Here is a 24,343-nt window from a genome sequence, read left to right on the forward strand (position 1 = left end):
CACAACCCCCTGAGATATCTGCACAGCTCTGATCCTGGACTCTTGTACACCCCCGATTCTAATTACTCCGCCATGGTTTTCAGTTCCCTCGGCCCCAAGCACTGAATTCCCTCCCGAAACCTCCCCGTCTCCACCTCACTCACCTCCTTTCAGACTCTTTAAAACTCGCCTCTTTGACCAAGTTTTTGGTCACCTGCCCTAATATCTCCTGTTGTGTCTGGGTGCCTCACTTTGTTTTATAATGTTGCTGTGAAGTTGACTGGGATGATTTATGATGTTAAAGGTGTTATATAAATAGAAGTTGTTGTTGTTGACTGTAACCCTGACCTCCTGTTTTACAAAATCCCATTGGTTTCACAACAAACTCTCTCTCTGATGTTTTGCCCCCTGCGGGTTTGCAGCCTCTATAAAGACGGCGGCCGTTAACTCAGGCCTGTCACCGGGAGCAGGCCGCAGCTGTCCCGCCGCTCGATGCAAACCCGGGCCCGGAAACTTCTTATTGGGGTTTGGAGCCGCCACCGGGTTTCAGAGAAACCTCCCGGCCGAGTCCAGCATCGGCACTGCGCATGCTCCAGCTCACAATGCCCAGGAAGTCATTGACGGCAGCTCTGGGCCAATAGGAAGAGAGGGGTGGGCCTGGAGGACCGAGTGGTTGCAGCGGGACCTCCCACCAATCGGAGTGAATGAGGGCGGGGCTGAGCCCCGGTCTCCCACGTGAATTGGAGCATGCGCAGTGCTGATGACAACTGAGGATTCGGGCGGTCGGGTGGAAATCGTCCACTGGTCAGATCCCGCTCGGTGAGTGACGAGGGAGGGATGGGGGTGAGTGATGAGGGAGGGATGAGGGTGAGTGATGAGGGAGGGATGGGGGTGAGTGATGAGGGAGGGATGGAGCCAGTTGATGCGTCAGGCTACTTCATAAATACTCCGTGTAGGCCCCAAGCCCCGAATACGAAGCTCGGATACAACAGTTGAACCGGCGAACGCTGCTCGGGCTTTTCCTCGAGACAGGCCCGGGTGGCCGGGCGCATGCGTAGTGAGTGAGAGCCCCGGCTTTGCTCCGCCTCCCATTCACTCTGATTAGAACATAGAACAATACAGCGCAGTACAGGCCCTTCGGCCCACGATGTTGCACCGAAACAAAAGCCATCTAACCTACACTATACCATTATCATCCATATGCTTATCTAATAAACTTTTAAATGCCCTCAATGTTGGTGAGTTCACTACTGTTGCAGGTAGGGCATTCCACGGCCTCACCACACTTTGCGTAAAGAAACTACCTCTGTCCTATATCTATTACCCCTCAGTTTAAAGCTATGTCCCCTCGTGCTAGCCATTTCCATCCGCGGGAGAAGGCTCTCACTGTCCACCCTATCTAACCCCCTGATCATTTTGTATGCCTCTATTAAGTCTCCTCTTAACCTTCTTCTCTCCAACGAAAACAACCTCAAGTCCATCAGCCTTTCCTCATAAGATTTTCCCTCCATACCAGGCAACATCCTGGTAAATCTCCTCTGCATCCGCTCCAAAGCCTCCACGTCCTTCCTATAATGCGGTGACCAGAACTGTACGCAATACTCCAAATGCGGCCGTACCAGAGTTCTGTACAGCTGCAACATGACCTCCTGACTCCGGAACTCAATCCCTCTGCCAATAAAGGCCAACACTCCACAGGCCTTCTTCACAACCCTATCAACCTGGGTGGCAACTTTCAGGGATCTATGTACATGGACACCGAGATCCCTCTGCTCATCCACACTTCCAAGAACTTTACCATGAGCCAAATATTCCGCATTCCTGTTATTCCTTCCAAAGTGAATCACCTCACACTTCTCTACATTAAACTCCATTTGCCACCTCTCAGCCCAGCTCTGCAGCTTATCTATGTCCCTCTGTAACCTGCTACATCCTTCCACACTGTCGACAACACCACCGACTTTAGTGTCGTCTGCAAATTTACTCACCCACCCTTCTGCGCCCTCTTCTAGGACATTGATAAAAATGACAAACAGCAACGGCCCCAGAACAGATCCTTGTGCTACGCCACTTGTAACTGATTGGTTGGAGACCAGCCGCTCTCGGTCAGTCCTCCAGCCCCGCCCCCTGAGCTGGAGCAAATTCTTCAGAATCATCTACAGAAAGAAGTCTTGGTAAAGTCCAACAGGTTTTCACAGGTTAAAAAGGTGTGAATTGTCTCAAGCCAATTGGTACGATTTTGCAAGCCCAGGCCTGATGGTGGGGGTGAATGTAATGCAACATGAATCCAAGGTCCCAGTTGAGGCCGTACTCGTGTGTGCGGAATTTGGCTATAAGTTTCTGCTCGGTGATTCTGCGTTGTCACGCGTCCTGAAGGCTGCCTTTAAAGAACGATTACCCGAAGATCAGAGGCTGAATGCCCTTGACTGCTGAAGTGTTCCCCTCTTTAACCTGGGGTTACCCCGTCTCTGGATCTGTAAAGACTTAATTACCTGCAAATGCTCGCATTCAAAGTATCGTCTTGCATCTTTGACTTTGTCTATGTATATGTTTCCAGAACAGACCTCTTCATTCACCCGAGGAAGGAGCAGTGCTCCGAAAGCTAGTGATTTCAAACAAATCTGTTTGTCTTCAACCTGGTGTAAGACTTCTTACCATGGTTTCATGGTCATCCGGACACATTCAATGAATTCAAATTTTACCTTCTGCCTTAGTGATAGTCAAAGCTGGGAAATCATTAGGACAGTCAAAAACATTTTTTTGTAATTTTCTTTGAACATTTCTCTTCAGCGGATATTAAAATATTGAAAATGGGATAAAGGTTGGTTGGCTGTCCTGTAAGGTACCCAGTCCTTTTGTGTCCCAATTGGCCGAGGAAGGCAGTGTGTCACAAGGATGGATGTGTTGACCGATTAATGGCTGGAGGATGGGACAGGTCATGTGATCAAACCTCCAAAGTTGGCGAGGAGAGAATGTTGTGAATTTCTATCCTAAACTGACAGTGAGGTTTCTGTAAATTTACAGGATACTGGAAGTGGAGATTTAACAGACGGGAAACGCAAACCAAACGTCACATAGCGATCTGACAGAGTCACTCAATTCATTAGAAACTGAATTTCAGCAGTATCTGGGTGTGGAAGGTAAAAGGTTTGTCTGTTCTGTCTGTGAGTGAAGATTTCAGCTCTCCGTGTGACTGGAAAAGCCCCGAGATTCACAAACCCTGGTTAGACCAAACCTGGAGAACTGTGTTCAGTTCTGGGCAACAAACCTGAGGAAGGATAGAATGGCCTCGGAGGGAGTGTAGCTCAGATTCACCTGAGTGATATCTGAACCCGCTGGGGTTAAATTACAAACTAGATGACAGTAAAGAATCAGAGACATTATGGCACAGAGAATAGCATTCGGCCCATTGAATCCATGCTAGCTCTCTGGAGCAATCCAGTCAGTGCCATTCTCCTGCTCTATCCCTGTATCCTCGCAGGTTTATTTCCCACAGATGTCCATCCAATTTCCTTTTGAAATCAAATCATTCATTGTGTCCATTTTCAAACTCCCTCATAGGCAGCGAGTTTCAGGTTATTGCCGCTTGCAGTGTAAAAACATACATCTCAATGCTCCTGTTCCTTTTATGTACAAACGGGGAACAGGCCACTCGGCCCCTCGAACCAGCTCAGCATTGAATAAGATTGAGGGTGATCTCATTTTAAGCTCAACTACATTCCTGCCTACTCATAACCTTTCAGCCCCTTGCCCATCAAGAATCTATCCAGCTCTGCCTTAAAAATATTCAAGGACTCTGCTTCCACTGCCTTTTAAGAAGTCTTACAACACCAGGTTAATGTCTTTAACCTAGTGTTGTAAGACTTCTAACTGTGCTCAACCCAGTCCAACGCCGGCATCTCCACATCATGACTGCCTTTTAAGGACGTGAGTTCCAAAGTCTTACAACCCTCAAGAGAATAAAAAATCCACATCTCCATCTGAAATGGGAGACCCCTTATTTTGCAACAGTGACCCCCTCGTTCTAGATTCTCCCACAAGAGGAAACATCCTTTCCACATCCACCCTGTCAAGACCCCTCAGGATCTTGTATAGTTCAATCCAGGTTTTACCCAAAACTTTAAATCTGTGTCCCAACTGCTTGTACGATCAGTGAATGGAAGCAGGGTGTCTTTGTCCATCTGATGGAAACCTGGCATAATCTTGTGTCCCTGAATCACATCTCCCCTCAACCTTCTTTGGTGGAACAATTCTGGTAAATCTCTTCTGCACCTTCTCCAAGAACTTTCACATCCTTCCTTTTCGTAAAAGAATTTAGAGTACCTGATTAATTTTTTCCAATTGAGGGGCAATTTAGCGTGGCCAATCCACCTAGCCTGCACATTTTTGGGTTGTGGGTGCAAAACCCACAAAAACACGAGGAGAATGTGCAAACTCCACACGGACAGTGACCCAGAGTTGATTTGAAGCTGGGACCTCGGCGCCATGAGGCAGCAGGGCTAACATTCTGCGCCACCGTGCTGTCCTCTTCACATCCTTCCTGAAGCGTGGCGACCAGAGCTTCATAGAATTCCTACAGTGCAGAATCATAGACTTTACAGTGCGAAAGGAGGTCATTCAGCCCATCGGGTCTGCACTGGCCTTTGGAAAGAGCACGCTACTTAAGCCCACGCCTCCAACCTGTCCCTGGAATCCAGTGATCCCAACTAACCTTTGGACACGAAGGGGCAATTTAGCAAGGCCAATCCACCTAACCAGCACATCTTTGAACTGTGGGAGGAAACTGGAGGAAACCTGCGTAGACACAGGGAGAAATTGCAAACTCCAGACAGAGTCACCCGAGACTCGAATTGAACCCGGGACCCTGGAGCTGTGAGGCAGCAGTGCTAACCACTTTGCCACCAGAAGCATAATTTAGTACCAATATTTCAATTTATGAAGCTCAAGGTCCAAAATGCTTTGCCAACTACTGTCTTAATATATCTTGTAGATATACAAAATCCCTCTTCACCTCTTTCTCTCTCCTCCCAAAGAGGTCAATTGGGTTTCATAACAATCCAGCCGTTTTCATAGTCACTTTTTCCCAGTGCCGACAAGAATCATTCAGCAATTTCATGACCTACCTTTGTGTTTTTGTGGGTTCTCTCTCACTCCCTGTTTTCTGTTTTTAAATAGGTTTCACAGGGTGTTCGAAGGGGAGGCTTGAAAATCCGGAAACTCAAACCAAGCATCACATCAGGATCTGACAGAATCCTCAATTTATCATATCCTGAATATCAGCGGATTTTAAATATGGAAGGAACAAGCATCGTTGACAGTGGGGAGAAACCGTACTTGATTTGTGTGTGTGGACGAGGATTTGCTCTATCATCAGGCCTCACAAGCCACAAATGCAGTCACACTGAGGAGAAACTGCGGAAATGTGTGGACTGTGGGAAAGGATTCCCTTCCCCATCCAAGCTGGAAATTCATCGACGTAGTCACACAGGGGAGAGACCATTCACCTGCTCCACGTGTGGGAAGGGATTCGCTGGCTCATCCGCGCTGCAAAATCACAAGCGAATTCATACTGGGGAGAGACCGTTCACCTGCTCCACGTGTGGGAAGCGATTCACTCAGTCATCCGCTCTGTCCACACACCAGCGAATTCACACCGGGGAGAGACCGTTCACCTGCTCCAAATGTGGGAAGGAATTCACTCGTTCATCCCACCTACTGAGACACCAGCGAGTTCACACTGGGGTGAGCCCATTGAGCTGCTCCGAGTGTGGGAAGGGATTCAGTGATTCATCCGACCTGCTAAGTCACCAGCGAGTTCACACTGATGAGAGACCGTTTCAATGTCCAGATTGCGGGAAGTGCTTTAAAACCTCTGGGAATCTGACACGCCATCAACGTGTTCACACTGACGAGAGACCGTATCGGTGCTCTCACTGTGGGAATGGGTTCACACAATCATCTCAGCTCATTGGACATCAGCGAACCCACACTGGGGAGAGGCCATTCACCTGCTCCGAGTGTGGGAAGGGATTCACCACCTCATCCCTCCTGCTGAGACACCAACGATGCCACAAGTAACGACTGCGATTGGGTTTTGCTGTTTCTCACATTCAGGACTGAACCATGTTCATTCGGGTCTCTTTCTGCTGATAACAAATTCCAGCCCATTTACAGGGGCTAATATTCTGGCTAAAAGTCAAATAAATTAGATTTGTGTTATATATACCGTGTGCTGAAACTTTTTAATATCTCTGACACAAGTTAGTTCCTTTGAAGTACTCTCGCTCTCCCCTGTCTCTTCCATCCTCACCTCCAACAAGACTTGTGAGGAGCTTGTGGAGCTTCTTTGTGACTGAGATTGAGTAAATCCGATCAGCTGCCTCTGCTGCTTCCCTCCGTTCCACAAGCCCACCGGACCAAACTGTCTCTAAATTTCATCCTTTCCCGAGCCCTGAACCCACATCTTTCTCTAGTTTCTCTCCCATCTCCCCTCGTGCCCTCTCAGAGCTCATCTTGTCCATGAGACCCAGCTCCTGCCCCATCGACCCTATTCCCACTCAGCTACTGATCAGCCAACTACCCTGTGTCCATTGATATTGTCAACATTTCTCTCTCTTCAGGTACTGTCTCTCTGTCCTTCAAATCTGCCATCATCACCCCCTCAATAAAACAAACCCTTGATTCTGCCATCCTTACAAATTACTGCCCCTCTTCAACCTCCCTCTCCTCTCCAAACTCTTTGAACTTGTTGTCACCTCCCAAATCCTTGCCCATCTTTCCCAGAACTCCCATGTTTGAATCCCTTCAATCAGGTCTTTGCCCTGTCACAGTAGTGAAATACAAGAGACAAACAGCGGTTAGCACTGTAAAGCAACAGTGCTAACATCAGGGAAATACTACCAGATAGACCCATCGGATGAGCCTGTGAGAGAGAAAATCCTACAGAATCACAGAATTTACAGTGCAGGAGGAGGACATTCAGCAATCGAGCCTGCACCGGACCTTGGAAAGAGCAACCTACTAAAGCCCATGCCTCTACCCTATCCCCGTAACCCAGTAACTCCACCTAAAATTTTGGTAGCACAGTGGTTAGCACTGTTGCTTCACAACTCCAGGGTCCCAGGTTCAATTCCCAGGTTGGGTCACTGTTTGTGTCCGGTCTGCACATTCTCCCTGTGTCTGCGTGGGTTTCCTCCCGGGTGCTCCGGTTTCCTCCCACAAGTCCCGAAAGACGTGCTGTTAGGCAATTTGGACATTCTGAATTCTCCCTGAGTGTACCCGAACAGGCGCCAAAATGTGGCAATAAGGCGCATTTCACAGTAACTTCATTGCATTGTGATTGTAAGCCTCCATGTGACAAAGATTATTATGATTTACTTTCCTCCTGACGTTAACTGGCTGCAGTTTAATCTTCAAGATATATGTTGGTTTTTGTGATGGCAGGGTCCCTTTTTAAATCATCATCTGTGATCTTATCCTTTGATTTAAGAGTTCCCAAAGAAACTGGTCAACAATAAAATTATGAATTTTTACTTCTGTCCTAAGTTGTTTTTGTAAAAAAACTCCACAATTCAGTGTCTGAACGCTTCCTCTGATTAACATCTCCAATTAGAAAATGCTGATTAATCCTCACTGACAATCCTTACTGACTAACAAATTCTTCACAGTGACACCTCCATTACAAAAGTAAATTATCAATTAAAATATAACAGGTCAATATTTTCCAAGTACATCAATACAAAAATAATAATACAATCTTTATTGTCATAAGTAGGCTTACATTAACACTGCAATGAAGTTACAGTGAAAACCTCCTCGTCGCCACACTCTGGCACCTGTTCAGGTGAATGTTCAATTCCCCTAACAAGCATGTCTTTCGGGGAGAACGTGCAGATTCTACATAGGCAGTGACCCAAGCGGGAATTGAACCCAGGACCCTGGTGCTGTGAAGCAACAGTGCTAACCACTTTGCTACCATGCCACCTGAATGATGCTGTTTCATGCGCATGTTCTCATGATAGTGACTGATTGGCAGCAAACTCTTGCCGGTCATTATGGTCAATGAACATAAATGGGGAGTGAACAGGAGTCGAGTAAATTCAGAGACAGAGAAGGCAGCACTCAGTTATTAGCCTTGACCATAACATCAGCTTTTTCAGCATTTTTTCTCCAGAGTTATTAAAGCTCTCGATTGTCTCACAGGAATTAAACACAGGTTGAGGTGCTGATGGAGATCCTGGTGCATCCTCAGCCACCAATAGTAATTATATATAAAATCGAGGACTTGAAATATGTGAAGGTAGGTGGTATGATCAATAAGTTTGCAGATGGAAAATTGTTGGTGTAACTGGCGAGGAGAAAAGCCTTAAATTACAGGATGATACAGATGGACTGGTCATATGGGCAGTATAGTGGCAAATGGAATTTAACTAGGAAAAGTGGTAGCTCTTGTCCAGAGTCAGTACAGGTATGATGTGTCGAGTGACTTCCATCTGTGTTGGATCATTCCAGAAAACATTAAACATTAAGTATCACGAGCAAGAGGGAAGAAGATGGAAGAATTAATGACCCTGAAATTGAACCCAACAAGAGTTTGCATCTTGTGGGGAGGAGAGAGGAAGGACCCATTGGGGATAAAAACCTTTAAGTTCTGCATTATTCCACAGGAGATCAGCATTTAATCATTTTGAGAAATGGAGAATAGCAGAATACCCATTGACAATAATTTGTTTGATTATTTTCGCAATTGGTGACCAAGGTATTTTGTACGAAGTCTTACAACACCAGGTTAAAGTCCAACAGGTTTGTTTCGATGTCACTAGCTTTCGGAGCGCTGCTCCTTCCTCGGTTGAGGAAGGAGCAGCGCTCCGAAAGCTAGTGACATCGAAACAAACCTGTTGGACTTTAACCTGGTGTTGTAAGACTTTGTACTGTGCTCACCCCAGTCCAACGCCGGCATCTCCACATCAAGGTATTTTGTATTAACTATTTCAATGGTGCGGCTATTACCCAACATTCTCTGCGGCTGTGAATGTGCCCTATTCACTCCACAGGAGCCCAGTGCGCAGACGCAATGTTGGGCTGTATGTGGAGCATGCGCAGTGTCACTTTGCTCGGAGGTCTGCGAGTGCGGGAGCGGCTGTTTGGGGCGGTGAAAGTCGGTGAGGCGGAGGGAGGAATAGAGTCTGGAGTCGGGGTGGGGAGGGAGTGAAGGCTTTATAAACACTCCCTGCTGGTCACAAGACCAGAATAAGACCCTGTAAATCCCGCGTTTGCAGCTGCGGAGCTTTTATCTGATATCAGGCCCAGTTCACGGCCGCCATCTTTGTTTAGCGGCGCGGCTGAGGGGCCATCTTGATGACGTAACAGAGGCGGTGCTTCAGGATCCCGGTGACCAGGAGAGAAAATCATTTGTCTCGATGATTGACAGGCCCCTCCAGAGGGGAAAGGTGCGACTGCCATGTGTGGCAATCCGAAGAACATAAGAAGAATAACATAAGAATTAGCAGCAGGAGTAGGCCATTCGGCCTATTGACACTGCTGTGCCATTCAATAAACGCTGATCCACATGTGCCATTAATTACATTTTCCTGTCTGCCCCCAAAACTTTTGACTCCCCCAGTAGATAAAAAAAGACTAACTCAGCTTTGAGTATATTCAGTGACTCAGCGCTACTGCTCTCTGGGAAAGAGAATTCCACAAACTCAGCTTTGACATAGCGTCATCCAGACTCAAAACGTTACCTCCCTTTTCTCTCCACAGATAGTCAGACCTGCTGAGGTCCAGTATTTTCTGTTTTTGTTTCAGATTCCAGCATCCGCAGTAATTTGCTTTTATCCACAGACTGATGACCCTCTGAGGGAAGACATTTCTCCTTATCTCAGTGTCAAATTGGAGAACTTTTATCGTTAAACTGCCCCCCTTAGTTCTTGAATCCCCACGTGGGAAAATATTCTTTCATCAAAACCCCTCAGAATCTTAGATGTTTCAATACGATCACCTCTCATTCTTCTAAACTCCATCAGGTACAGACCAATCAGGCTCAATCTTGCTCCATAAAACAAACTCTCCTATCTGAGGAATCAGACTAGTGAAACTTCACTGAACTGCCGCCAAAGCAAGTATAACCCACATTACGTAATCCTGGGACTGGCAACAAGGGGAGAGAATGTTTGGAACTTCTATCCTGGACTCGAAGAGTGATGGATTTTGGAAACTCCTTTTACCGGGGGTTAGGGGAGGATTTACACCCAGTAAACTCAAACCAGGATAAATGTTTGTCTGATCTTAATTTCTAACCTCGACTAACATTTCTGACCATTGTAATTTCCTTTGACAGCTGCTTCCAAAGCTTCTGATATCTTTCCAGCCGAAGGTTGCAGCAGGAGATTGTAAACTTGAAAACACCAAAATTGTGACAGAGGTGAGTATTATTATTATTAATTATAAATTTACAGTCCCCAATTACTTGTTTCCAATTAAGGGGCAATTTAGCATGGCCAATCCGAAGTTGGCACTCACAGTGTAGATTTTGGTGTTGTGAGGCTGTTGCCGTGGTGGAGAGTGGCTGCTGCTGTTCTCTCTCTCTCTCTGTTGCTGCTGCTGTTGCTCAGTTTGCTGCCTGTTTCCAGTGCTGGTTGCTGCTGAGCTGCCTGGAGGAAGGAGAGGTGAGAGAAGGAAGGCAAGGGGAGAGAAGGACAACAACAAGGAGGCAACTTCAAAAACAAGGTGGGAGTAAAGCCCTTTGGACTGCTTGTTTGCTGGCCCCCTCCCGGGTTAAGGGCCTGGCCCAGTCCTCCCAACTGATAACATCTGCCTTCAGCATGACAAAACCTTCCTTATTCTATCTGGTGTGCTTATTCCGGGGCAGGGGGATCGAGTGGGCAGTGTGTTTGCTGACCCCCCTCCCGGACTGAAGACCCCACACACCAGCAGGGAGGAGGTGGATTCCATTGGCTGGTCATTCCAGGGTGGGAGCACGGACTGTGTTTTTGCTGGGTCCTACTTGGGCCGAATCAGCGCCACGTACCTCCTTGTGAACCTGCTCTGGGCCTGGCGAAGCGCGTCATTTCTAGGTCGAGGCAGCGGGCAACCAAGGGGGTCATCCGACCAGACTGTTTGCCCCTTTTCCCCGGCTACATTCGCAGCTGGGTGTCCCTAGAAAGGGAGCTGCAGTGTCCATGGGCACCAAAGCCTTCCATGCCCGGTGGGCACCGCAGGGGTTGGGCTGCTTTATTGACCCCTTTAAATGCACTCTCATCAGATGTTTTTAAGTTCCTGCTGATCTCTGTTATGTTCGGGCAGTGCCCCTAACTGGAGCAGCCCTTTTTGCTTTGTCCCTAAGTTTGTTTCCTTTGTTCTATTTAGTTGGTGGACCTCAAAAGAGTGGCCAATCCACCTAGCCGCACATCTTTGGGTTGTGGAGGTGAGACTCACGGAGACACGGGAGAATGTGCAAACTCCACATGGCAGTGACCCGGGCCAGGATCGAATCTGGGTCCTCAGCACCGTGAGGCAGCAGTGCTAACCACTGCCACCGTGCCACCCTTTGTCATGATGGTTCCAGTCCTATTTTATCACACACCTCCCAGTGACACTCATTGTAACACAGTAACTTCAAAATATCATTGCTACCTTGCATCTTGCCCTCCTATTGTTGTCTAATGATAACAGTAACAGAGTAACGTACACCAGAATTGGAATAATAGACAGGTTATTGACTAATCATGACAGAGTTATGGGGGTGGCTCGGTAGTTAGCACTGTTGCCTCAAGCACCAGGTACCTGGGTTTGATTCCGACCTTGGGTCACTGTCTGTGTGGAGTTTACACATTCTTCCCGTGGCTGCGAAGATTTCCTCCCACAGTCCAAAGCTGTGCTAAATTATCCCTGGGTGGGGCTACGGGGTTAGGGTGGGGGATTGGCCATGGTAGGGTGATCTTTTCAGAGGGTCGGTGTAGATTCACTGGGCCGAATGGCCTCCTTCAACACTAGGAATTCTATGATTCTATACTGGATCCAAAGATGTGTTCACTCACACACTGCAGCCTGACTTATTGGAACAGACACTGTGTTTGTTATTCTGAAAGTAAGTGAATCCTCTCCTGTTTCTCCTCTGGGCCCCATCTCCACTATTATTGTCTGACTGTCCCACTGAGACTCTCACTGTTATTATTGGACAATCAGCGAGTCGGCCTGAGCCTGTGGCCACTCTCACCATCTGGAACCGTCACAATGCCCGGGTGATTGACGGCAGCTCTGGACCAATAACAGGAGGAGGGGCGGGACTGGAGGACCGACCGGGAGCGGCTGGTCCTCCAACCAATCGGAGTGAATGGGGCGGCGTTGCCCGCTGTGATTGAAGCATGCGCAGTGTGGGTAATGGCGAAGGAGAAGAGCGTCTTCAGATCCGAAATTGGTAACAGGCGTTTAACAATATGGAGGAGGCGAGAGATCGCGGGTGTGGGCAGACACGTGGAAAGCTGTTGAAAGCTGCAATCCTCGCAAAAGAGTTTCCGGGACCCCGTTTGTACCGAGCAGAGCTGCATCTCCTCATGTTTGGCTTGGGTTAACGGCCGCCATCTTTATTGGATGTGCATCAGGGCGCATGCGCGTTTGTCATCTTTGTCAGGGCGATGTTTCAATGAGTGGGAGGAGCTTGTTACCCATTGTTCAGAATGGAGACAACTTGTTCATCAAACTGGATTAGTCTTTGAGTCCCAATGTCTTATTGATGATGCAAAGCGGTGACAGAGATGGAAAGAAAAGGAATCCAACCCTCCTCAGGGGCTGGTTTAGCACACTGGGCTAAATCGCTGGCTTTTAAAGCAGACCGAGGCAGGCCAGCAGCACGGTTCAATTCCCGTACCAGCCTCCTCGAACAGGCGCCGGAATGTGGCGACTAGGGGCTTTTCACAGTAACTTCATTTGAAGCCTACTTGTGACAATAAGCGATTTTCATTTCATTCTCCGGATATCACGGTCTTATCAGACATCCTGTCCCATGTGTCCAAAGCTCTGCGGCTCTGTTCAGTCACATGAAGACCCAGAGTAGAAATTCACAACCCTGAGTAGACACCACCCTCAAATCGAGGGACTGCTGATGACAAGAGGGTCAGTGTGCAGCGGGGGGCATGAACGGTCATCCTGGACCAGGAAGCAGGAGGGGAGAATGTTGTGGATTTCTATCCTGGGCCGATAGTGATTAATTTTGGAAACTCCTTTTACAGGAGATTAGTAGGGGAGGATTTACACACAGCAAATGTGTCCCGTAATCCTTTTACAATCTACTGATGGGAACAGTTTTAAACTTTTTTGCTGGGTTTGCCGTTGTCGTTTCTGGTGCCTGGGTCGATGCTGGGTGGTCCGTCTGGTTTCATTCCTTTGTCATGTTTTTGTTGTGGTAGAATCAGCTTGGACCAGTCCATTTAGTGTCCAGAACACAATTGAAGTCTCCTCCAATTGAAGTGGGAAAGAAACAATCGAGCGACTTTCAGGATTGGAGCCGGTGGGTGGCCGGGGAACAATAGAAGCTGCGGAGTGAGCCGGGAGGCGTCAGAAATACCCCATGGAAGCTTCAACTCCCGAGGAAAATGTTAACGGTCCCGTCTTAAACAGCACCGAACAGAGTGAGAGCTGAGCGGTGACAGGCCCGGGTTACCGGCCGCCACCTTTACAGAGGACAAGGTGCCACAGGGAAGGGGCTGGTTTAGCACAGTGGGCTAAGACGGCTGGCTTGTAATGCAGAACAAGACCAGCAGCGCGGGTTCAATTCCCGTACCAGCCTCCCGAACAGGCGCCGGAATGTGGTGACTAGGGGCTTTTCACAGTAACTTCGTTGAAACCTACTTGTGACAAAAAGTGATTATTATTATTATGCACTGCAAGTCTGGACCGGATGCCAACTCTCCCGGATTGACTGACTGGAGTCTCCACGATTTTATTTTAACCATTTGTGGGAGTCACTGGCTGGGCCAACATTTATTGCCCATCCCTAAGTTCCCTTGAACTGAGTGGCTTGCTCGGCCATCTCGGAGGGCATTTAAAGAGTTAACCACATTGCTGTGGTTTGGAATCGTGTCGGCCAGACCAGGTAAGGGTGGCAGATTTTCTTTTCTATTCATTCACGGGATATGGGTGTCGCTGGCTGGGCCAGCATTCACTGCCCAGCACTAATTGCCCTTGAACTGAGTGCATCTCAGGGCATTTTAAGGATCAACCAGCTGACTGGAGTCACATGTAGGCCAGACCAGGTAAGGATAGAAGATTTCCTTCACTGAAGGACATGAGTGAACCAGATGGGTCTTTGCAACAACCAACAATGGTTTCATGGTCATCAGTAAACTTTCAAACAGGGCAGCATGGTGGCGCAGTAGGTTAGCCCTGCACATTCTCCCCGTGTTTGCGTGGGTTTCACCCCCACAACCCAAAGATGCGCAGGTTAGGTGGATTGGCCACACTAAATTGCCCCTTAATTGGAAAAAATGAACAAACTCCACACAGGCAATGACCCAGAGCCGGGATCGAACCTGTGACCTTGGCGCCGTGAGACAGCAGTGCTAACCACTGTGAACCGTGCTGCCCTAGTCAAACACTGTCCTGTAAGGTAATGAGTCCTTTTGCTTCCCAATTGGCCGAGGAAGGCAGTGTGTCACAAGGATGGATGTGTTGACTGATTAATGGCTGGAGGATGGGGGCAAAAACCTCCAGGAATACATTTAATCAAAGTTGGTGTTAGAATCTATAGATTGAAGGATTTTAACCTGCCGAACTACGCCAAGTTGGGGGAAGCTTAGTTGATGAATCAAAGTCCTGGCGCACTACGACAAGTTGAAAGATCTAATAATATTTCTGGACGACGCCAAGTTGATGGATTCCTAGTATTATTTGACTGTGTAAAGTTGAAGGAATTTATATTATTTCTGCTATTTGGTTATCAGTAGCACTTTGCGATTACTGGGACTCAGCAGAAATTTAAGTTAAAACTTCTCAGGTGCCAATAGGAATTGTTTTATTTGTCTTCTATTGATTACAATTTGAAAGTCATTTAAAAGGCAATTCGTAGACAATTTGAAGCTTTCAGAGGATCACAGACATTGGGCGGGATTCTCCACTCCCACGCCGGTTGGGAGAATTGCCTGGGCCGCCAAAATTTCCGGGGATGTCGGTCCGACGCCCTCCCGCGATTCTCCCAAGCGGTGGGAACGGCCCGGTTGAGTTTCGCAGGCCGGAGAATCGCCGGAGACAACCAAAATGGCGATTCTCCGGCACCCCCGCTATTCTGTGGCCCGGATGGGCCGAGCGGCCAGGCCAAAAGGGCCGTCCACACCTGGTCGCTGCAGTCGTGGGCGGTGCGTGAACGCTGGGGGGGCGGCCTGTGGGGGGGCGAGGGGGGATCCTGCACCGGGCTTCACCTGGAATGTGGGGTGGCCCACCGATCGTCGGACAGTCCTCTCTGCAGGAGGACCTCCTTCCTTCCGCGGCCCCGCAAGATCCGTCCCCCATCTTCTTGCGGGGCGGATTTGGACAGGACGGCAACCACGCATGCGCGGGTTGGCGCCGGCCAACCCGCGCTTGCGCGGATGACGTCCGTTATGCGGCACCGGCCGCGTCATCTATTCGGCGCCGCTTTTACGCGGGCGACACGGCCTGGCGCGGGTAGATGCCGCTGCCCCGATACTGGCCCATTGTCAGGGCCTGAATCGGTTGGGACCGGGGCCGTTCCGCGCCGTCGTGAACCTCGACGGCGCGGCCACTTCGGCGTGGGGGTGGAGAATCCCGCCCATTATCTTTTTGCTTTGGCAGACAGCTCGAAAGTAACTTTTAAAAGGTCAAAGTCTGGAAATGAAACATGAAGAGAGAGAGAGAGCTAATCTTCAGCTAAACGCAAAGTACTAACAGACTGACTAACAGACTTAAAGAAACAAAGACAGAACCCCCAAAATTAAAGACAGACTATTAAGGACAGACTTACTAAACAGACAGACTAAGAGAATTAAAGACAGCAATTAAGGACAGACTGACAGAATTAACAGACAGACTATTAAGGACAGACTGACTAACAGACAGACTAACACTCTGACAGACTACATCACTGACACAGACTAACACCCCGAAAAAGACTAAAATGGCGGGCGGAAACCTTTCAGTTATACACTTTCATATCTGTCTTAAGTCATCTAATCACACCCCAATATAATCCTAATTGGTTTGGGTTAGACTCAAACACATTTGATTTGACAGCAAGCCGTCCATCTTCAATGTGCAACATTAGCTTTTCATTGTTTCATGTCCGCATGTTATGGAATGTGATATTCTGCTAATCTTTACCAGCTATAAACTGGTTTTAAGATAGCTTGGCTAATGTAAAAATGGAGACTTCATATCGAGAAAGCTGAATCAAATATATATTTGATTCAATGCTCTTACAAACTGCACTGGACTCCTGCCACCTCGTTGCCATGGAACTCAGCCCTTGTCCTTGACAATAGTACAAGCAGTGTCAAATTGTCTTGCAACTGTGCTGTTTTAATCTATGATGGAATTTAATGCTGTTTCATGCATCTATTGAAGACCTGAATTTATGGGTGCTGAAATTCTCATTTTTAAATGAGTATTTAAAACTGGGGCTTAATATTTATGATTAAACAGCTTTCTTTTACCTATACTAGTTGTATTCGAAATACCTGGCTTCTATAGTTGGTGAGGAGAGAATGTTGTGAATTTCTATCCTAAACTGACAGTGAGGTTTCTGTAAATTTGCAGGATACTGGAAGTGGAGATTTAACAGACGGGAAACGCAAACCAAACGTCACATCGCAATCTGACAGAGTCACTCGATTCACCAGAACCTGAATTTAGCAGCATCTGGGTGTGGAAGGTAAAAGGTTTGTCTGTTCTGTCTGTGAAGGAAGATTTCAGGTCTCAGTGTGACTGGAAAAGCCCCGAGATTCACAAACCCTCATTCGGCCAAACCTGGAGAACTGTGTTCAGTTCTGGGCAACAAACCTGAGGAAGGATAGAATGGCCTCGGAGGGAGTGCAGCACAGATTTACCCGAGTGATATCTGAACCCCCCCGGGGTTAAATTACAAGTCGGGATTAGACAAAAATGTCAGAGTCAGCTGGCAGCACGGTGGCGCAGTGAGTAGCACTGCTGCCTCACAGCGCCGAGGTCCCTGGTTCGATCCTGGCTCTGGGTCACTGTCCACGTGGAGTTTGCACATTCTTCCGGTGTTTGTGTGGGTTTCGCCCCCTCAGCCCAAAGATGCGCAGGCTCGGTGGATTGACCACGCTAAATTGCCCCATAATTGGAAAAATGAATTTTCGTCCATTGAGTCCATGCTAGCTCTCTAATCGGCACGGTGGTTAGCTCTGTTGCTTCGCAGCGCCAGGGACCCGGGTTCGATTCCCGGCTTGGGTCACTGTCTGTGCGGAGTCTGCACGTTCTCCCCGTGTCTGCTGTGGGTTTCCTCCGGGTGCTCCGGTTTCCTCCCACAAGTCCCGAAAGACATGCCGTTAGGTGAATTGGACATTCTGAATTCTCGCTGAGTGTACCCGAACAGGTGCCGGAGTGTGGTGATTTGGGGATTTTCACAGTAACTTCATTGCAGTGTTAATGTAAGCCTACTTGTGACACTAATAAAGATTATTATTAATATCTGGAACAATCCAGTCACAGTCACTCTCCTGCTCTGTCTCTGTATCCTCACAGCTTTATTTCTCTCAGGTATCTATCCAATTTAAAAAATAAAAAAAACATTGTTTATTTCTAAACTCCATCATAGGCAGCAAGTTTAGGGTTATTGCCACTGGCTGTGTAAAAACATTCCTCCTCATACCTCCTGGACCATTTACATGCATAGATACGGAGCAATGTAGAAAATAGGAGCAGGAGGCCATTTGGCCCTTCGAGCCTGCTCCACCATCCATTACGATCAGAGCTGATTCGGCTCAATAGCCTAATCCCGCTTTCCCCCATATCCTTTGGTCCCCTTCACCCTAAGTGCTGTATCGAACTGCTTCTTGAAAACATGCAATGTTTTGGCTTTAATTAGTTCCTGTGGCGACGAATTCCACAGGCTCACCACTCTCTGGGTGAAGAAATTTCTCCTCATCTCTGTCCAAAATGGTCTACCCCGCATCCTCAGACTATGACCCCTATTTCTGGACACACCCACTATCGGGAACATCCTTCCTGACTCTACTCTGTCTCGCCCTGTTTTTTTTAATATAAATTTTGAGTGCCCAATTCTTTTTTTGCAATTAAGAGGCAATTTTAGCGTGGGTAATCCACCTACCCTGCATATCTTTGGATTTGTGGGGGCAAACTCCACACAGACAGTAACCCAGGGCTGGGATCAAACCCGGGTCCTCGGCAACATGAGGCAGCAGTGCTAACCACAGCGCCACCCTGAGACTGACATTTTAAACGTTTTTGTGAGATCCCCTCTCATTCTTCTGAACTCCAGCAAATACAATCTTAACCGATTCAACCTGACCTGCACATCTTTGAACTGTGGGAGGAAACCGGAGCCCCAGGAGGAAACCCACACAGACATGAGGAGAAAGTGCAAACTCCACACAGTCCGGTTTGGAATTGAACCCGGGTCCCTGGTGCTGTGAGGCAGCAGTGCTAAGCACGGTGCCACCCCCTGAAATGAAATGAATAATGAAAATCGCTTATTGTCACAAGTAGGCTTCAAATTAAGTTACTGTGAAAAGCCCCTAGTTGCCACATTCCGGCGCCTGTTCGGGGAGGCTGATACAGGAACCCTGTCTTGCAACCCTCAAGAGAAAAAAAATCCTTATCCCCATCTGAAATGTGTGACCCCTCACTTTGCAACAGTCGCCCCCTTGTTCCAGATTCTCCCTCAAGAGGAAACATCCTCTCCACATCCACCCTGTCAAGACCCCTCAGGATCTTATATCGTTCAATCCAGGTTTTACCCAAAACTTTAAATCTGTGTCCCGACTGCTTGTACGATCAGTGAATGGAAACAGAGTTTCTTTGTCCACCTGATGGAAATCTGGCATAATCTTGTGTCCCTGAATCAAATCTCCCCTCAACCTCCTTTGCTGGACCCATTCTGGTAAACCTCCTCTGCACCTTCTCCAAGAACCTTCACATCCTTCCTGAAGAGTGGTGACCAGAGCTTTATAAAGATTCATAGAACAGAATTAGAACCATAGAATTCCTACAGTGCAGAAGGGGGCCATTCGGCCCATCGAGTCTGCACTGATTCTCTGAAGGGGCACTCTGCGTAGGCCCACACCCCTACCCTGTAACCCCATAGCCAGACTTACCTAACCTGCACATCCCTGGACACGAAGGGGCAATTTATCAAGCCCAATCCACCTAAGTTGCCCTTCTTTGGACTGTTGGAGGAAACCTGAGCAGCAGTGAAAACCCACGCAGACACGGGGAGAAAGTGCAAACTCCACAGAAACAGTCACCAAGGTCGGAATTGAACCCGGGTCCCTGGATCTGTGAGGCAGCACTGCTAACCACTGAGCCACCGGAAGCATAGCTTTGATATCAATATTTCTATTTATGAAGCTCAAGATCGAATTTGCTTTGCCAACTACTCTCTTAATATGTCTTGTAGAGAGACAAAATCCCTCTTTGCCTCTTTTTCTCTCCTCCCATAGAGGCCAGTTGGGTTTTTATAACAATCCAGTAGTTTTCCAACTAAGGGGCAATTTAGCCTGGCCAATCCACCTAACCTGCACATTTTGGGTTGTGGGGGTGAAACCCATGCAGACACGTGGAGAATGTGCAAACTCCACACGGACAGTGACTCAGGGCCGGGATTCGAACTCAGGTGCTCAGCGCCGTAGTCCCAGTGCTAACCACTGTGCCGCGTGCCACCATCAATCCAGTAGTTTTCATGGTCACTTTATTTTAGTGTTGGGCCCATAAATGACCAGATTCATTCAGCTCAATTTCACAACCTGCCTTTGTGTTTTGTGGGTTCTCTCTCACTCCCTATTTTCTGTTTTCAATCAGTTTCACAGGGTGTTCGAAAGGGAGGCTTCAAAGTCCGGAAACTCAAACCAAGCATCACATCAGGATCTGACAGAGTCCTCAATTAATCATATCCTGAATATCATCGTACTTTGGACATGGAAGGAAAAAGCACCATTCACAGTGGGGAGAAACCGTACACGTGTTGTGTGTGTGGACGAGGATTCAGTCAATCATCAGGCCTCACAAGCCACAAATGCAATCACACTGAGGAGAAACCGTGGAAATGTGCGGACTGTGGGAAAGGATTCACTGTCCCATCCAAGCTGGAAAGTCATCGACGCAGTCACACTGGGGAGAGACCATTCACCTGCTCTAAGTGTGGGAAGGGATTCACTCGGTTATCTACTCTGTCCACACACCAGCGAGTTCACACTGGGGAGAGACCATTCACCTGCTCAGAGTGTGGGAAGGGATTCACTCGGTCAGCCACTCTGTCCACACACCAGCGAGTTCACACTGGGGAGAGACCATTCACCTGCTCAGAGTGTGGGAAGGGATTTACTATTTCAGCCCATCTGCTGAGACACCAGCGGGTTCACACTGATGAGAGACCGTTCCAATGTCCAGACTGCGGGAAGTGCTATAAAAGTTCTGGGGAACTGATGAGCCATCAACGTGTTCACACTGACGAGAGACCGTTTAGGTGCTCTCACTGCGGGAATGGTTTCAGACACTCATCTCACCTCACTGTACATCAGCGGATTCACACTGGGGAGAGGCCGTTCACCTGCTCCAAGTGTGGGAAGGGATTCACTCAGTCATCCCACCTGCAGACACACCAGCGAATTCACACTGGGGAGAGGCCATTCACCTGCTCCAACTGTGGGAAGGGATTCACCACTTCATCCGTCCTGCAGAAGCACCAGCGAATTCACACTGGGGAGAGGCCATTCACCTGCTCCAACTGTGGGAAGGGATTCACCACTTCATCCGTCCTGCAGAAGCACCAGCGAATTCACACTGGGGAGAGACCATTCACCTGCTCCAAGTGTGTGAAGGGATTCACCCAGTCGTCTAACCTGCAGAAGCACCAGCGAATTCGCACTGGAGAGAGACCATTCACCTGCTCCGAGTGTGGGAAGGGATTCACCACCTCATCCCACCTGCTGAGACACCAACAAGGCCACAAGCAACTACAGTGATTGAATTTTGCTGTTACTCACATTCAGGACTGAACCATGTTCATTTGGGTCTCTTTCTGCTGATAACAAACTCCAGCCCATTTACAGGGGCTAATATTCTGGCTGAAAGTCAAATAAATTAGATTTGTGTTAAAAAAGCAGTGTGTTGAAACTTTTAATATCTCTGATACAAATTAGTTCCTTTTGAAATACTCTCGCTCTCTCCTGTCTCGTCCATCCTCACCTCCAACAAGAAGTGTGAGGAGCTCGTGGAGCTTCTTTGTGACTGAGATTGAGTAAATCCGATCAGCTGCCTCTGCTGCTTCCCTCCCTTCCACGATCCCACCGGACCAAACTGTCTCTGAATTTCATCCTTTCCTGAGCCTTGAACCCACATCTTTCTCTAGTTTCTCTCCCATCTCCCCTCATGCCCTCTCAGAGCTCATCTTGTCCATAAGACCCAGCTCCTGCTCCATCGACCCTATTCCCACTGAGCTACTGTATCCATGGATATTGTCAACATTTCTGTCTCTTCAGGTACTGTCCCTCTGTCATTCAAATCTGCCATCATCACCCCCTCCACAATAAAACAAACCCTTGACCCTGCCATCCTTACAAATTACTGCTGCATCTTCAATCTCCCTCTCCTCTCCAAACTCTTTGAACATGTTGTCACCTCCCAAATCCTTGCCCATCTTTCCCCGAACTCCCATGTTTGAATCTCTTCAATCAGGTCTCTGCCCTGTCACAATGAAATACAAGAGACAAATAGAATCTTACCCGGAGAGAAAGACCGACAATCCGGGAGCTTGGATCCAACATGGATATGTTCATAAGACCCAGAAGACAAGGGTAGCAGCACAGTCATTATCGAGAGACAACAATACCTGCTGGAGACAGACAGACAACCAAACAACACGAATTGCAACACCAAGCTACCTAGACCCATATACCCGAGACAGGAAGGAGAATTGGCGAAGGACTGGAAGAACTCAAAGACTCCAGACACATTAACGAAAAACAACAGGGAGCACTAAGGAAGTTTTACCCTAAAAGTCCCTAAAATATCCAAACACAGGGACAGGACCAGGGAAATACCACCAGACAGACCCATCGGATCAGACTGTGACAGAGAAATCCTGCAGAATGTTTGATTTGGTTTGATTTATTATTGTCACATGTATTAGTATACAGTGAAAAGTATTGTTTTTTGCATGCTGTACAAACAATGCATACCGTACATCGGGACGAAGGAGAGACTGCAGAACATAATGTTACCGTTATAGCAAGGTGTCGAGAAAAGATCAACTTAATACGAGGTAGGTCCATTCAAAAGTCTGATGGCAGTAGGGAAGAAAGTGTTCTTGAGTCGGTTGGTACGTGACCTCAAACTTTGGTACCTTTTTCCTGACGGAAGAAGGTGGAAGAGAGTATGTCCGGGGTGCGTGGGGTCCTTAATTATGCTGGCTGCCTTTTCGAGGCAGTGGGAATTATCGAGTCAAAGGATGCGAGGCTGGTTTGCGTGATGGACTGGCCTATATTCACAACCTTTTGTACTGACCTGCGGTCTTGGGCAGAGCAGGCTCCATACCAAGCGGTGATACAACCAGAAAGAATGCTTTCTATAGAATCTGGTGAGGGTCGTAGCTGACATGCCAAATTTCCTTAGTCTTCTGAGAAAGTAGAGTCGTTGGTGGGCTTTCTTAACTATAGTGTCGGCATGGGGGGACCAGGACAGGCTGTTGGTAACCTGTACACCTAAAAACTTGAAGCTCTCGACCCTTTCTACTTCGTTCCCATTGATGTAGACAGGGGCATGTTCTCCACTATGCTTCCTCAAGTCGATGACAATCTCCTTTGTTTTGTTGACATTGAGGGAGAGATTATTGTCGTTGTACCAGTTCACCAGATTCTCTATCTCATTCCTGTACTCTGTCTCGTCAGTGTTTGAAATCCGACCCACTACGGTGGTGTCATCAGCAAATTTGAAAATCGAGTTGATGGGGAATTTGGCCACACAGTCATAGGTGTATAAGGAGTATAGTAGGGGGCTGAGGACACAGCCTTGTGGGGCACCGGTGTTGAGGATGATCGTGGAGGAGGTGTTGTTGCCTATCCTTACTGATTGTGGCCTGTGGGTTCGAAAGTTCAGGATCCAGTCGCAGAGGGAGGAGCTGAGGTCAAGGCCACGGAGTTTGGAGATGAGTTTTGTAGGAATGATGGTGTTGCAGGCTGAGCTGTAGTCGATAAATAGGAGTCTGACAAAGGTGTCTTTGTTATCTAGGTGTTCCAGGGTAGAGTGCAGGGCCATGGAGATGGCGTCTGATGTGGACCTGTTATAGCGGTAGGCGAACTGTAGTGGATCAAGGCAATCCGGGAGGCTGGAGTTGATTCGCGCCATGACTAACCTTTCGAAGCACGTCATGATCATGGATGTGAGAGCCACTGGACGATAGTCATTAAGGCACGCTGCTTGACTTTATTTTGGTACAGGGATGATTGTCGTCTTCTTGAAGCAGATCGGATTATTGTAGAGAAAGATTGAAGATGTCTGCGAATACCCCCGCCAGCTGATCCGCACAAGACCCGAGAGCTCGTCTGGGTACCCCATCCGGGCCAGTGGCTTTCCGTGGGTTGACCTTCGAGAAGGCTGCTCTGACGTCTGCAGTGGTGATCTCAGATACAAGTTCATCCGCGGATTCTGGGGTGGAGGGCTCGCTCTCGCTGACCTGCTCAAAGCGGGCATAGAATGCGTTGAGCTCATCAGGGAGGGGTGCGTTGGAGCCAACGATTTTACATGCCTTCATCTTGTAGCCAGTTATGTCTTGCAGACCTTGCCATAGATGGCGGGAATCCGTGTGGCTAGCCTGGAACTCGAGCTTGTTCCGGTACTGCCTTTTGGCATCTTTGATGGATTTCTTTAGATCATAGAATCTTTAGAATCATAGAATTTACAGTGCAGAAGGAGGTCATTTGGCCCATCGAGTCTGCACCTGCTCTTGGAAAGAGCACCCTACCCAAGCCCACACCTCCACCCTCTCCCCATTACCCAGTAACCCCTCCCAACACAAAGGGCAATTTTGGACACCAAGGACAATTTAGCTTGGCCAATCCATCTAACCTGCACATCTTTGGACTGTGGGAGGAAACCGGAGCACCCGGAGGAAACCCACGCACACACGGGGAGAACGTGCAGACTCTGCACAGACAGTGAC

General features: G+C 48.1%; 2 protein-coding genes across 15 annotated transcripts in view; one reads left to right on the forward strand and one right to left on the reverse strand.

Annotated features, from left to right (window-relative positions):
- LOC140421820 (uncharacterized) overlaps positions 1-21,286 on the forward strand; it is a 266,946-nt gene extending 245,660 nt beyond the window's left edge. For 2 of the 14 annotated variants that reach the window (XM_072506764.1, XM_072506766.1), the window contains one exon: positions 19,995-21,286. In XM_072506764.1, coding sequence (XP_072362865.1) covers positions 20,103-21,149 — 1,047 coding nt within the window. In that variant the 5' untranslated portion in view covers positions 19,995-20,102 and the 3' untranslated portion in view covers positions 21,150-21,286. Of the gene's footprint in view, positions 1-716; positions 799-3,003; positions 3,127-5,154; positions 6,201-9,081; positions 9,141-9,170; positions 9,429-10,318; positions 10,403-13,385; positions 14,072-16,743; positions 16,866-19,986 lie in introns of those variants that run through there. The other 12 variants (XM_072506759.1, XM_072506758.1, XM_072506761.1 and 9 more) reach the window with 12 other exon arrangements.
- The window catches only part of LOC140421791 (uncharacterized), an 864,226-nt gene that overhangs the window by 309,511 nt on the left and 530,372 nt on the right, over positions 1-24,343 (reverse strand). The gene's annotated exons all lie outside the window — the stretch shown is intronic.

The sequence above is a fragment of the Scyliorhinus torazame genome, chromosome 5, assembly GCF_047496885.1.
Source record: "Scyliorhinus torazame isolate Kashiwa2021f chromosome 5, sScyTor2.1, whole genome shotgun sequence".
Taxonomy (NCBI): Eukaryota; Metazoa; Chordata; class Chondrichthyes; order Carcharhiniformes; family Scyliorhinidae; genus Scyliorhinus; species Scyliorhinus torazame.